Source organism: Falco rusticolus, chromosome 2 (assembly GCF_015220075.1).
Source record: "Falco rusticolus isolate bFalRus1 chromosome 2, bFalRus1.pri, whole genome shotgun sequence".
Lineage (NCBI taxonomy): Eukaryota > Metazoa > Chordata > Aves > Falconiformes > Falconidae > Falco > Falco rusticolus.
In genome coordinates this window covers 19,434,723-19,448,887 of record NC_051188.1, presented here as the reverse complement: position 1 = coordinate 19,448,887, position 14,165 = coordinate 19,434,723, and the positions used below count along the sequence as shown (strand labels likewise).

General features: G+C 37.3%; 1 protein-coding gene and 1 long non-coding RNA gene across 14 annotated transcripts in view; both read right to left on the bottom strand.

The window, feature by feature from the left end:
- The window catches only part of ZMYM2 (zinc finger MYM-type containing 2), a 91,986-nt gene that overhangs the window by 55,172 nt on the left and 22,649 nt on the right, over nt 1-14,165 (bottom strand). For all 13 annotated transcript variants that reach the window (XR_005102359.1, XM_037375743.1, XM_037375739.1 and 10 more), the window contains 3 exons: nt 6,122-6,407; nt 2,419-2,584; nt 1,355-1,567 (listed from right to left, as the gene is read on the bottom strand). Coding sequence is in view for 12 of the 13 variants with exons in the window: in XM_037375743.1 (XP_037231640.1) it covers nt 1,355-1,567; nt 2,419-2,584; nt 6,122-6,407 (665 nt within the window). In the remaining variant the exon portion in view is untranslated. The remainder of the gene's footprint in view (nt 1-1,354; nt 1,568-2,418; nt 2,585-6,121; nt 6,408-14,165) is intronic.
- LOC119142633 lies at nt 6,706-14,162 on the bottom strand. The gene is made up of 2 exons (XR_005102360.1): nt 12,218-14,162; nt 6,706-7,124 (listed from the first exon to the last, which is right to left on the bottom strand). It is a non-coding gene; the product is annotated as an uncharacterized LOC119142633 (long non-coding RNA).

The window sequence follows — 14,165 nt, the reverse complement described above, 5'->3', positions numbered from 1 at the left end:
TACTGGTTGTGTGGGAATGTTTCAAGTTCAAAGTTAATCTCATGCCTTTTTGTTTCTTCGAGACAGTATTCAACGTTTCTTCAAGTCTTTCCATGGCTTCTGGGCATGCCTATGTTTTTAGTATCTTGGAAACCTATCCTGTCCCTTTTTCGTACAGCTGTGACAAAAGAATAACGCTTGTGTTATGTTTTCAGTTACGCTGTTTACATAAGCACTTTTCCAGATTTGCTGTTTGCACATTGCATATTGACAAGAACAGCCATCCCCAAAAGCATCAAAACTGAATGTCCAAAGAGAAAATACAAACATATATGATGCAACATTAAAGAACTTAAAAACATTCAGCACTGCACTCCCTTTTCTCTTGGATCATTGGTTTCTTAAAAATGGAAAGAGATGAAGAAAGAACCCAAAGCCATGTGCAGCACTAGGGCCACTCATATTCAAGTGTGAGCTTCAAGATCAGATAAAAGAAATTTCTTGCTAGTAAAACAGTACTTTGACATTTCAAAACACTATCCCCTACAAACTCAGAGCAGAATGTATTGGGGGGGGGCGGGGCGGAATTCCCTAAATGTCATATCCTCCCTCAAAATATAAAATATTTAGTATTTCAGAGCTATCCTATTATACCATAAATACTGTGATTAACATTTAAACCTTCCAGCCAGCACTAGGAATGTTCAGAGCTAAGCTCCTTTGTAATATGTTAAAGACATCAGCATCAGATTTATTGATTTGGAATTATTTTTAACCACAACAATTATTACTATCTTAACAACCTTAAGAATAAATATACAAAAAAGGTAAAAAAATGAAAGCACAAAATTTAACACATGAAAGGATGAAAGTAGCAATAATTCTAAAATCCTATGCTGTACAGTGAAGGAAATTAGACACAGTACAGGTACACAGCCAACATGTAATCAGTCAGAGCACGCTCACAGTAATGTCCAACCTGTATGCTCTGCACATTCTTGAGTGTTTTGATTGCATACAAGTGAACTTTATAGCTAAGAAAAAACATCCCTTAAGGATCAGCAAGTCTGTGTGTCAGACTTACTATTAATATACTTATGATACACCCATTAGAAAGAATTAACAGAAAGTTTAATTTATGGTATTTTCATTAGTAACAAATATTACTCTTACAGCAACATCAAAAAAAGCCAGTACTAAAAGGTCCAGCACTACAAGGTCCATTCCAGCTAGTTTGCCCTCACTGTCAATAATTTAATTTTTACAAGTCTTTGTGATTTAAGACTTCTAGTAAGAAGTAAAACTGTGTTATGAATAACAGGATAGATTTAAGGAGTATAATGTTTATTTAAGTCATAGGTAAAGAAGTAATTACCTGCTTGTATTCACCAACGCAGTTCTGACAGCAGAATCTTTTCTGCTGACCATCAATCGTAAGAATATTGTTTCCAGCTCCTTTGCTGGGCAAATACTCCCCACAATGCTCACAGCAATTCATTATTAAACCATTTGCCATCCTGTATCTATTGAAGCAATGGTCACTGCACAGCTTATGAGTCATATTTTTAAAGCTAACTTCATGACGAATCTAAAAGATAAAAATAATAAAAGTATTCTATCACCACACAAGCACAAAGTTGCCTGAAACTACCAGACAAGTCTCACATTGAAGTACAATAACTAAAACCAGATTATACTAGCTCACGATTTAAAAAAAAGAGATGCTTGAAATGACCATGAAATACAGGAAGAAAAATTGGTTTCTGTTGTCTCTAAAGTTCTAGAACAGAAATCTTGGACCTATTTGCCCTTGTAGCCTAGAAGCAAATATCACAAGGAAGGATGTAATAATTGTATATTAGAGCAGAAGGTCGATTTATGTGATTTTTATAAGATACCCAATTTGCAGGCTAACACCATGGCATATCAACACACATGGCCAGACACATATACTGTGTAAAGTAGTAGCCTGAACTACAGTGGGCCCAGTAATGGCATCAAGAGTGAATTAATACATCCATGAAAATTTAAAGTTATGTATATTCTATGTATCTCTAAAAACATTTGCATAATCTTTCAAAACATACAGTAAAAAAAAATATACAATAGATCTTGGCTTTTTTCAACAGCAATTCTATGTAGGAGATCCCAGTTGTAACTACAAGAATCTACATCTAATAAAATTGTTGACAGTAGCAACAAGGTAGCAGCAAAAGGCACTTTAAGTTTTTGAAACAAAAATTAAATATTAACCTCTCTGAATTCTTCCTTCCTTCAGTTACTCTTTATAAATATTAAGGCAGCATATTATAATAGCTCACTGTATACGAGAACACTGAATCATATTTTAAATATCTGTATTTTCAGCTTGCTTATTTCAGAATGTAAGTTATTATTAGTCATTACTGAGAAAGACAAGACAAAAAAAGTTAACCAGACCTCAGTTAGTTTACCACAGATAGTGCATCTTGATTTATTCAGAACTCCTTTCGAGGGATTCTGTTTGTCTTCATAGAAGGATAAACATGATGTACTGCAAAACTCCTGGAAAGACTCACTTGAATCAACTTGAGCAACAATGGTACCTTTCATTGTTGTTATATCTCTGAAAGAAAAAAAAACCCTCTAGTGTGCTTGTGTATAAATATGTTTATGTTTTTAAACAAGAACACTTTACAAGATCCATACTTCCATTTAACGCTTACATTTCAAACTGGTTTTGTGGGTGTACAGTTGTTAGTCACATGTCAAACACCAAGTTTCCTATTTCTACAAGTACTGTAAGTACTGCACGTACAATGTCTTTCCTGTGTAAAAACTTTTTTCTCTGAATTGTTTTTTTTTTTTTTCCGCATTACAGTATTCTAGAACTAAGTGACACTCATGTACCATTAGGTACCAGCTGTAGCAAACTCAAATCTTACACAAAAAAATAACACAGCAAATTTGAACTAGCCCTTTCACAACTCTCACAAAAGTTATATTTAAGTTTCACATGAAAAAATCAGATTTGTAGTAAAAGGCAAGAAATGGTCTTTATATGTTTGTAACCCCACCATTTCCAGTATTAATGGCAGGACAGGATCAGAGAAGGTTGTCTTCTTGTACTTATAAATACAACAAAAAAACTTAAAACTTACCACAAACTTGTCTGTAAGTTTTAGCATTTAAAATTTTTAAAAGTAAATTCCATCATTACTTTAAAGTTCCAAAGCACTTGAACAGTTCATGCAGTTGCCTATGAAACTGCACCAGTTTAATGCATTAAACCAATAAACCATCAATAAAATTCATTTTAAACAGAATAAACCTTCTTCTAAACAAACTGACTTACGCTGCTTTTCACTCAAGTTAATTCTAGTTTTCCTTTATCTTCAATTGTATGCTGCACACACTGCAAACTTAGCAAAGTCACTAAACACCATGCTTGTCAGTGCACCTTTGTAATGTCTACCAAACTTCTAACGTTATACCATAAATTTGAAGCCGTAAGGAAAAGAAACAAAAGCCTCCCCCTTCGCCTTCTAAGCAAAAAAACCAAACCTATTCTTGGCATACAGAAAATGCTATTGGGCAGAATAAATAAAAAAATTGACTGGGCACATCTGGATCTCTATTGACATCACATGGATCACTGGTTGGAAAAGACATGCCCCAACATTCATACCTAGGAGCCCCAAAACTAGGACGAGTGGAAAACATTGGAAAAATGCTGTATGCTTTCCTAGACATACTCGCTTGAAAATAAACTTGTACCACTGCTGGATATTAACACTTACAAGCCCGCCTTCTCTCATCAAAGGAAAGCCAGCAGATTTTGGCTTACCCTTTGGCAAGCTAGTATGGATTTGCACTGGGGAGTGTTATCACTTCTGCTCTGCAAAACAAAGCCAGAGCTTCTGCCCTGAGGAGCTTACAGTTTCTGCTGGATTCCACTAGGACTTATAAACACTTATAAATATGTACCAAAGTACATATTAACTTTATCAAGGGAGACAAGTGCAAAGTCAAAAAAAGTAACACAAGTCAATAAAAATAAACACTAAGGAGAATGCCAGATACTCCCTACACTTTCCTTCTTATAATTCTGCATTGCTTACATAGTTACAAAGGTTCAGAAGAGTGCTACAAGAGTGGTTTATGATAAAATACATAAGAATTCTGACTTTTCAGATAGGGTTATGTAATAAGTTACTATAGGCTTCACTTTTCCACTTAAAGTATGTACGTATTTAAAGATAAAACTGAGCACTACCTCCGAATTTCTGACCTATGACCTGTCAACTATTATCATCTATCCAACCTACATTCAAGATCTCCTGGATTTTCCTAGAGTACCCTTATCCTTTCAGTGAACCACAATCTGACAATATTATGTCTGCTTTAATAGGAAAGCACACAGATGTAAGTACAGAGCAGAGAGCACCTGGTTTGCCACCATCAGGTAGCAAAGCTTTGGCAATGAAGTGATAAAGGCTGGGTGAGATTGGGCTTCACTACAGAGGAACAGTTTCATGCATACACTGCTTTCCAATTAACTGTGATAGAGTAAGCAACTGCATTCTAGTGGACGAGTGAAGACCAACATCGCCTCAAAAATCATCAAAGGTGACTTCACAGAGGCTCCCTAGAAATCAAATACACTAAACATATTTTAACTACCTCCAAAAGCTACAAATAAAGTATTTTCCTCATCATTCAAAAATAAAGCCTTTTCATTTAGGGCAGGTTTTTTTACGTAGCCTCTTACAACACACAAATAAGTACCTCCCAGGTTGCAAGAAGAGCACAGATTCAGCCTTAAGTTTTCAAGGTTTCAGTCAAAAAGATTAGACTAATCTTCATCGTTATATATAATACAGCTAGTTGAATATGGTAATCACCAGATTACTTCTGGGGGAAAAAAAAAAACAAACAAAAAACAAAAAACACCCACCAGTGTATAAACATGTACAGGCCAACAAAGAGTGCAGAGTGTTTTTAACTAGCTCTGTAGGGGTGAAGGTTGAGAAATTGAGCTTCTACATGTATTCAGAAAAAGCTAAAGTAAGTTAAATCTGCTAGGTTTCCAGTGTACCAAGGTATACGCAGGATATCAATATATCAATACTTTTTATAGTTTATTTTTACCAAGTCTCAAGAAAAAAGAAAAAAAAGACACACTCATAACAATAGTTTACATCTCAATACAAACCAGCCATTAATCCACCGCACTGCATACCAAAGTAAAATTTTTTCACCAAGTTTAAATCTGCGATCGAACAAAGATCGCTCTCTCCAAAATATACATTAATGAAGGCTGTCTTTACTGCAAGCCTTCTTTAGTTCAGCCACATTTCATCATTAAACCAGTGTTACTACAGGGTGTAGTGGATTGAGACTTTACTGAAAAATACGAAAAAGTGGTATCTCAGTAATCAGTACACTGAAAGAAAAAGATAGTACAGCTATTTTGTACACCTAACGCTAGAATAGTATAATTACAGAAGACTTCCCTTTGGCAATTTTAAGTTTGGGAAATAATGAAAAATTACAAGTCAAACCAATAATTTAGCATAGGCCACTTCCAGGTATGCTTGTCACTCTCTGTACTGCTCATTTAGGGTTATCTTCAGCTTCAAAAATTCCCATAATTGCCCCAACCATGGGGAAAGTCTATGGCTTCCCCTCTCCCCCGCACTGCCAACAGTGTTTCTTTCAGCGTCTTGCAAGTATCAGTTCCTCCTTCTAAAAATCTGAAGATTTTGTATCTTCATTTATCAAAATGAATGCTTTCTATACAACACAAGGTCCACTTTTTTTTTTTCATAAAAGACTTCAGATATAAAGAATTTATGTTGTCACAAGATGACTACAACTTGGACACCTTGTCTTAAAAAAAAAACCCACAGTAATTTTTAGTGTATTGGCTCTCATAGAAACAATCTGCCATACTCCAAATTCAAAAGCTGAGAGACTTTTCAGTTTGTTACAGCAGACACAGTGAATTCAGCGTTTCCAAACTACATTAAAGCGACACTCTACAAAGCGCTTGTGTAGTCAGATTCTGTATCATTAATGGAGCAATTTTTATACATGCATGAGAATTTCAAGTATTACTGGATTTAGCTGCTAATACGAAACAAAATTAAAAAAACCTTACTTTCTGCACATAACACAAAGTTTCTTTGGAGTGGGTTTGTGTGAGAATGATGAGAGGCAGGCAGTAGAACAAAAAAGGTGAGCTGATCCTTTTCGCTGATATGCAGTCTGTCCCTTTTGTAAAGGTTTCTTGCAGTTTGCACACGTGACTTTAACCTGTTTAGAAGGCTGCTGCTGAGCAGAAGGCTGGAAAATCTGTTTAGGAAGTGATGCTACAGGTGACAAGGAATCCACACCTGGTTGCTTCTGATTCCTAGGGAAGGAAGCTGACTGGGATATCCAAGAATCTTCAAGACAAAAAAACCAACCAAACATAAAAGTGAACAGACATGTACATATATATAGTAATATACACAGATGTATCATAATAAAATATTTTTTCTGTTTTAACTGACAATTAACAGAAGAAAGATTTCAGAAATGCAGGTTTAAAGTAAAATGCTGTTTGATGGTACCAATCTCCATTGCTACAAAGCTTCAGAACATGAACAAATTGTTCCCATCAATGGTCCCATCCTACATCCAGTGACATGCTCTTCAGACCTCCATTCAACTGCACTGGGTTTGCAAACTGGCCATCTTATCTTCAGACAAACAAAACCACGGTTACCAACGGGGGGGTTAAAAACAAAAAAAAAAAAGTGATACCAACAGAGAACATGGAATTTCTAAACTAAGGTTTGAGATACAAACTGCGCAAATTTCTAAGAACATGAAATCTGAGATTTTCATTACTTATTTTGTTCTAAAGTTTTAACAAGCATCATGTGTCCGGCCTCAGTGATAAACCCTAGAATTGCCATTCTCCATACTAGTTTTCTAGTCCAGCCTGCAGCCAGAACAAACCACAGTGACTCCACAGCTGTGATCTGCATTTATGTCACTGATTCCTGTAAGTGTTCCTGGTTTTGTCAATAACCTTTTCAGTACAATGAATACCACTTAATGTGCGAACTGGCAGTGTCATGAGAGTTCCAAGTCTTCCTCAGTAGAAATCAGTGAACCTAGAAAATAGTATTTTATTAAGTTCTGGCAGTACACAAACCCGTATTGCTCTATTCCAGATTCCACCAGTCTTCCATCTGTATTCTTGGACAAGACTACTAGAGAACGAAGTCACCTCTGCCCAATCTTTTGTAGCATAACACACTACAAAGTAACTTGCATAACATGAACTTCAGTAAAACTTTTTCCTCCACCAAAAATACATCTCCAGAAATACATCTAGAAAGATCACATGCTTCTGTTAAAAGACATGCCTGGTATCTTGGTTTGGAGCAGAATATACAGTTCTGGGGGAAAAAAAAACCCACACAACAAACCAATAAAATGCAACTTCTAGGCTTTTCTTCGGAACATAAGCTTTCATTTTAAATAATTATCATCAGAATGTAGAAAGTTGAGCTTCTGAAGAATGCCAGAAATCATACATTACTTAAACGTGAATTAAAACCTGAACAGGAACATCCTTCCATCATAAAAAACACTGACACGCATTTTCAGTCATATGTGTCAGCTATCCCAAATACTGTCACAGCACTTGGGACTTGTCTTTCAAGCTTTTTACTCCCAGCATTGAGAACAGTACTTCACTGTTACTGAATAGTTAAGACCTGCATAAATATTACTGTATTAGGTAGTACTTTTGCTACTACTTCTAAGTAAAGAGTAAACACAGCATTTACCGTAACTAAAAATACTCAAGTCTTGAATGTCTTAATACTCAAGTGTATTCCTGGAGTGTTATCACAACTAGTATTAACAGCCAAATATAAGAAAAAATATTTTAAATTCTAATTTCAGATAACAAAAACCTTAACCTATAGACTTCAGCAACTGCCCATACCTTGTTCGTAAGGGACGTTATCTTGGTCCATAATCACTCATTAAGTAGAAAGCACCCTTCCCTCATCCTATTTTCTGAAGTCCTGTCTTTCCCCATGAGAGTTTTATTAGCGACCTATTCTGCTGCATAGTTTTACAATTAATTTTAGAGACAAAGTTCCAAGAATCCTTGTTATAGCAACAAACAACACACATTCCTCTAGCAAGTACAAGATCATTTTCCAGTGTGACTTTGTAGCTGCCAAGGCTGTCCTATTTCTCTGACATGTAAAACAAACTGGAAATTTACCCATTGTAATGCTTATGGGTAAATATAAGAGTTGGAACAAAGGGATGAGAGGAAGAGGGAAGGGAAGCAGAACAAAACACATTCCTCTTGAAATCATTATTACTTTTGAAGGTATGAGTATCCATACTGCCAAACTAAGGTATGTTACACCACAGCTTAAAGTTAAAATCCAATTGAAAGTCCTCTTCAAACTTTCCTATACTGCTATGTCTACTACTTCAGATATATTCATATCCTAGTAGTACCTTAACACCTCAAAGTATTTTGAGATTCTCTTCTTTTCTCATAGGTTTCAGCTGGGAGAACACTGCATCCCTTACCAGGAACATACAGCACATGCAGTAAAGTTACACATGCTTATATATCCAGTAGCACTCAACTGCCACTCATGAAAACCCAAATGAGCCTAGCAAACTCAGGTTTGAAACTTATAATGACTTCCCAGTACCTCATCAACACTATTTCAGTATTTCCTTGGTATCTTAAGGCTACAGGTGGTCTCCCTTCATTAACATTTTGTTGCATTTCTCCTTCCACAAACATACCACAACAGTTTCTTGCCCCCTTTTTTTTGCTTTCACTTCTTCTACACCACATGTTCATAGATATTAATTTTTATATTGTGACTTTTCTTCACATCTTGATTTTTAACCATGTTACCTCCCCCACTTGGCATTCCCTACAAATGTGTAAAATCTGTTTTTCCTGTCCTTGAACTGAGGCGGTGTTTGATTCCTGATGAGTTACCACACCTCACTGCCCTTATGTCTTCATCCTTCAGGTTCCCATCTTCAATTCCTTAACGGCCAGGTTTATGAGACTGTACAGTCTCACATTCCATTTCTTCTTACTATAACGGCTGTTCAGGGTGTTCCAATTCTTTCTCACTCATTCCTGCTCTAAACTGCTATAAATTACTCCTTATTCTCTTTTGCACCAAAACATTCATTTGTGGAGCCATCTTGAAAAAAAAGTCTCAAAATTATGCCTTTTAAAAAAAGCTGAAAAAACTATCAGCACAACTAGGGACAGAGATGGGAAGAAAGACAGTACTAAAGTTTTACAGAGGTATGCAGCTGCTGAAACATAGTCAGCTACATCTGCATTAATGACCTGGTTCATATCAGGGCAATGTGGAACTGCATCCTCAATTTACTAGGTGTTGGTTCTGGTTTTGGAGCAGTTTTGATGCAAAAAAACCAGATTCCACTCAGAGAAATAAAACCTACGTTTCAGTCCAAAAGCACCTGAAACTCATGTACACAGACTTCTCTAAGGTCTTTGATATGGTCCTCCACATTCTTGCTGCTAAACTAGAGACATGGATTTGATGAATAAGGAATTGGATGGATGGTTGCGTTCAAAGAATTAACAGTTAATGGTTCCATGTCCAGGTGGAAACCAGTAAGGAGTTGTTTTATTCCTATGTGCGATGAAGACACTATTTAGTATCTTCATCAACGACACAGGCAGTGGGATTAAGCGCACCCTCAGCAAGTTTACAGATACCACCAAGCTGAGTGGTGCAGTTGATAAACTAGAAGGAAGGGATGCCATCCAGAGACCTTGATAGGCTTGAGGAATGGGCCCATGTGAAGCTCAACAAGGCCAAGCGCAAGGTCTTTCACCTGGGTCAGAGCAATCCTCAATATCAATACAAACTGGGGGATTAAGGGATTGAAAGCAGCCCTGTGTAGAAGAACTTGGGGCTACTAGTAGATGAGAAATTGGACATGAGCCAGCAATGTGTTCTTGCAGTCCAGAAAGCCAACCATATCCTGGGCTGCATCAAAAGAATGTGCCAGCAGGTCAGAGGATGTGATTCTGCCCCTCTACGCTGCTCTGGTGAAACCCCCACCTGGAGTGCTGCATCCAGCTCTGGGGTCCACAGTATAAGACAGACACGTGCCTGTTAGAGCAGGTCCGGAGGAGGGCCACAAAAAATGACAGAAGGCTGGAACACCTCTCCTGTGAAGAAAGGCAAAGAGAGTCAGGGTTGCTCAGTCTGGAGAAGAGAAAGCTCTGGGGACACCTTATTGTGGCCTTTCAATATATAAAGAGGGCTTGTAAGAGACATGGGGACAGACATTTTACAAAGACCTGTAGTGACAGGGAAAGGTCAACATTTTTAAATTGGAAGAGGGTAGATTTAGATTGGACATGAGAAATAAATATTTTATGATGGAAGTGGCAAGACACTGGAACAGCTTGCCCAGGCAAGCTGTGGATGCCCCATCACTGGAACTGTTCAAGGTCAGGCTGGACAGGGGGGGCTTTGAGCAACCTCATCCAATGAAAGATGTCCCTGCCCATGCCGGGGTGGTTGGACTAGGTGAAAGATCTGTTCCAACCCAACCCAATCTATCAAACATCCTCCAGTGCTTACAGGGGACATTCAGTTCTGAATTAATATGTTGGAGAGAAGTTTCTCTAATACACCTACTGCTTCCCATACAGTAGAAGCACTTAGCAGAGGGGAATGTACTAACACTGATCCAGAAGAAGTCTTCCAAACGTCATACAGAATCACAGAATCATTTAGGTTGGAAAATACCCTTATGATCATCGAGTTCAACCATTAACCTAACTCTACCAAGTAAATCCACCACTAAACCACGTCCCTAAGCACCACATCTAGACATCTTTTAAATACCTTGAGGGATGGTGACTCAAGCACTTCCCTGGGCAGCCTGTTGCAATCCCTGACCACCCTTTCAGTGAAGAATGTTTTCCTAACATCCAACAGAAAGCTCTCCTGACACAGTTGGTGGCCATTTCCTCTCATCCTATCACTTATCACATGGGAGACGACACCAACATCCACCTTGCCACAACCTCCTTTCAGGCAGCTGTAGAGAGCGATAAGGTCTCCCCTCAGCCTCCTTTTCTACAGACTGAACACCCCCAGTTCCCTCAGCCGCTGCTCACAGGACTTGTGCCCCAGCCCTTTCCCCAGCCCCATTGCCTGGACACGCTCCAGCCCCTCGACGTCCCTCCTGCAGCGAGGGGCCCAACACTGAACCCAGGATTCGAGGTGCGGCCTCACCAGTGCCCAGTACAGGGGGGCAATCACTTCCCTAGCCGTGCTGGCCATGCTATTTCTAATATGAATACATGTAATGTATTTGCCAAAGCCTCACTATCAACAATTTTGATCTACTGTTTTCTAACAACATGCATATGTCGTTATGTCCTACATTCTTTGGCACTAGGGGGTTGGAGTAATTATAATATTATACCTACAATTCCCCCCCTCCAAGCAATTTCACAACAGAGGGGAAAAAAGAAGTATTGGAAACAATAGGTGTTTGCATCTTCAATACTTAAAAACTCAAATATTCTATATAGGAAGCAAACATGAATGTTCAAGATGCAATCTAGAATGTCTTCAGATAATGGACTAGTTCAGAGACTTGCAAAACTGCTCTGTAAATTGATGTATTAATTCCTTACACAAAGTTTTGACATTCTGCAAATGCTAACTAGTAAATCCCTAAAGAAAGCTGAGATACCTGTGCGAAAAAAAAGTTTCCCATCCAACTTCTTACATTCTATTTCTGAATTATAAGCAGTATTTTTCAATCCATGATCTTCCAATCATACAAGTCAAAGCATTTTATCATCAGTAGGCTTAAATTAACTAAGCAGGAGTCTCCACGTCCATTGACAAGATTTTAAAAATCTGAAAGTCAGAACAGATGGAACACCACCACTGATCCAGAAAGATTAATCTATCCTTAGCAGTCAGACTGGAACTGTGTAGAACGTACTAAACATATCCAAGATCAAATGCTTCCTGTCATATTGCCAAAGTTTCAAACAGGCAGAGTTAACTTCTACTGACAAGATTTTCTAGAAGAAAAAGGAGGCAACTTCCAGGCAAAAAGAGCAAAACTGAAATTCTTATCTTGAGAAGTTGTCCATCTTTTTAAGTACAAAAACCTGTAAACGATCTGCACCTACCGTGTTTCAGGCTTTCTCTTGTGTAAAAGCCATTTCCACTATAGCTGTCTTCCCTCTTCCCTCTTGTTTCTTCTTATGTTCTTTGTCATTTTTCCAGTTCCTCGTTTGGCATTTTTCTTCTTCCCTTTTACCTGTGACAACCTTTCCTGCTTCCTTTTGAACCTACTGCTCCTTATTTTTCACATACAAAGACCACAGTCATAAAAAAAAAATCCTATATATGTACATCTTGAAATACTTCTCTCATATCCACTTCTAAACTTATTTTTCCCTCCCTTCTGAGGGAGTCTTTTTCATCAGGTCCCTACAAGGGCTCCCAGACACTACTCCTGTCTCTCTGAACTCAATCTATTTCAATACTGCTATGGTCCCAGCCTATCAGACTTCATACTGGGCAAGAGTCTGGTGTGTCTCTGTTATTCGCACCAAAAAATAAAAAGTTCAGTTGTTTAAAGGAAAGCACACACTAATTTTCTTAAGATGTACTTTCCCCAACAAAAACAAAAGCACTATTTTAAGGTAATGTAATAATTTCAAGTTCTCAGCCACAACTACTCGACTATCTGTGATAACACAATAATCATACCCCATGTCTAAGGGATCAAGTAGCAGTAACAGGAATGCTGGTTTTAAAAGATTACAAACTGAATTTCTCAGTTATTCAGTGAGACATCCAGACTATAAAAACTTCCCAGCTTTCAACTTCAGAAGTCAAATTCTGAAATCAGTTTCAAGATTAACACAAAAAACCCACAACCTAAACATCCAACTTACAAGTTTAGTTTCACACTGCCATTTCCATAACACAATATGAAAAGCATTGGTAATTGTGCAAAGAATACATTTCCTAACATATGACCAAATTGAACTGTGCTATTTAAATATTAGTTGAAAAACAGCTTTAAAAAAATCCACGTGTTTTAATCAGTGTATAAGTTAAGAAATTGTGCATTAGCAAGGGTCTATTTTACTTTATAAATTTACTTTACTTTAAATTTTGAAGTAAAATTATAATCTAGTCTGAAGTTAAACCTGTAGCAAAAGTGGTCATTTGGCTTTTCCCCCCACTTCTAGCCTACCAGGGCAGCAGAGTACCATGTTAGAACTTGGAAGGTTTGAAATTGCTTATGTGAAAGCTTAAATTCTGTAGAATAACAATTCCAGAAGACCACACATCACTGCTCCATTTGGCTTTTAGCAAACTTTTACCTGTTTACTTGCTAAGTCAGGAAACAATATGCTGCTATATGCAGATATCGAACAAACCCAGCCAATTCAAACTAATTAATATTCCATAATACAAATACATATTATCACAGGTGACTACTTATCAATTATAAAGCGTGTAAAGCTTACTGCAAGAACAAGCAAGTCTACAAATAACTTGGACCTCATTTTGTTAAGCATTGTAAATACCAAGAATTGCTCAGTATGCAATGAATTATGACAGCTAGCTACTTACAACTTATGATCAGACTTTCAAATTCAGGTTTTTTGCATGACAAATTATATACAGATGGCAAGACAACAGATCAGTAAAGTAATACTTTATATAACTTTGATGCATTATACTAGTCATAGAACTCCATTAAAAAGTTCAAAAAAGGTACAAAAGTTACATATATACACTAACATTTATTTGCGTCAATTAAACCAGTACACTTAAGTCACCAAGAAATCTTTGCTTTAGATACAAATACTTGTGTCTCAAAACATCTGAAGGTATTGCTAACTGTTAAACCAGGATAATTTACACTACCTGATACATTATATCATGGAGTATATTTCATTCCAGAGTCATAGATAAGGTTGTAATGGGGACGAAGGGAGCCACGATCTTCTACATGAATTAAGCTAAAAAACCAAACAGTGCCACTGCCAAAAATATTTTAATCAATGGTTCTATTATTTATTTTCAGCTTTTAAGGAAACGTTCAGAATTGCAACT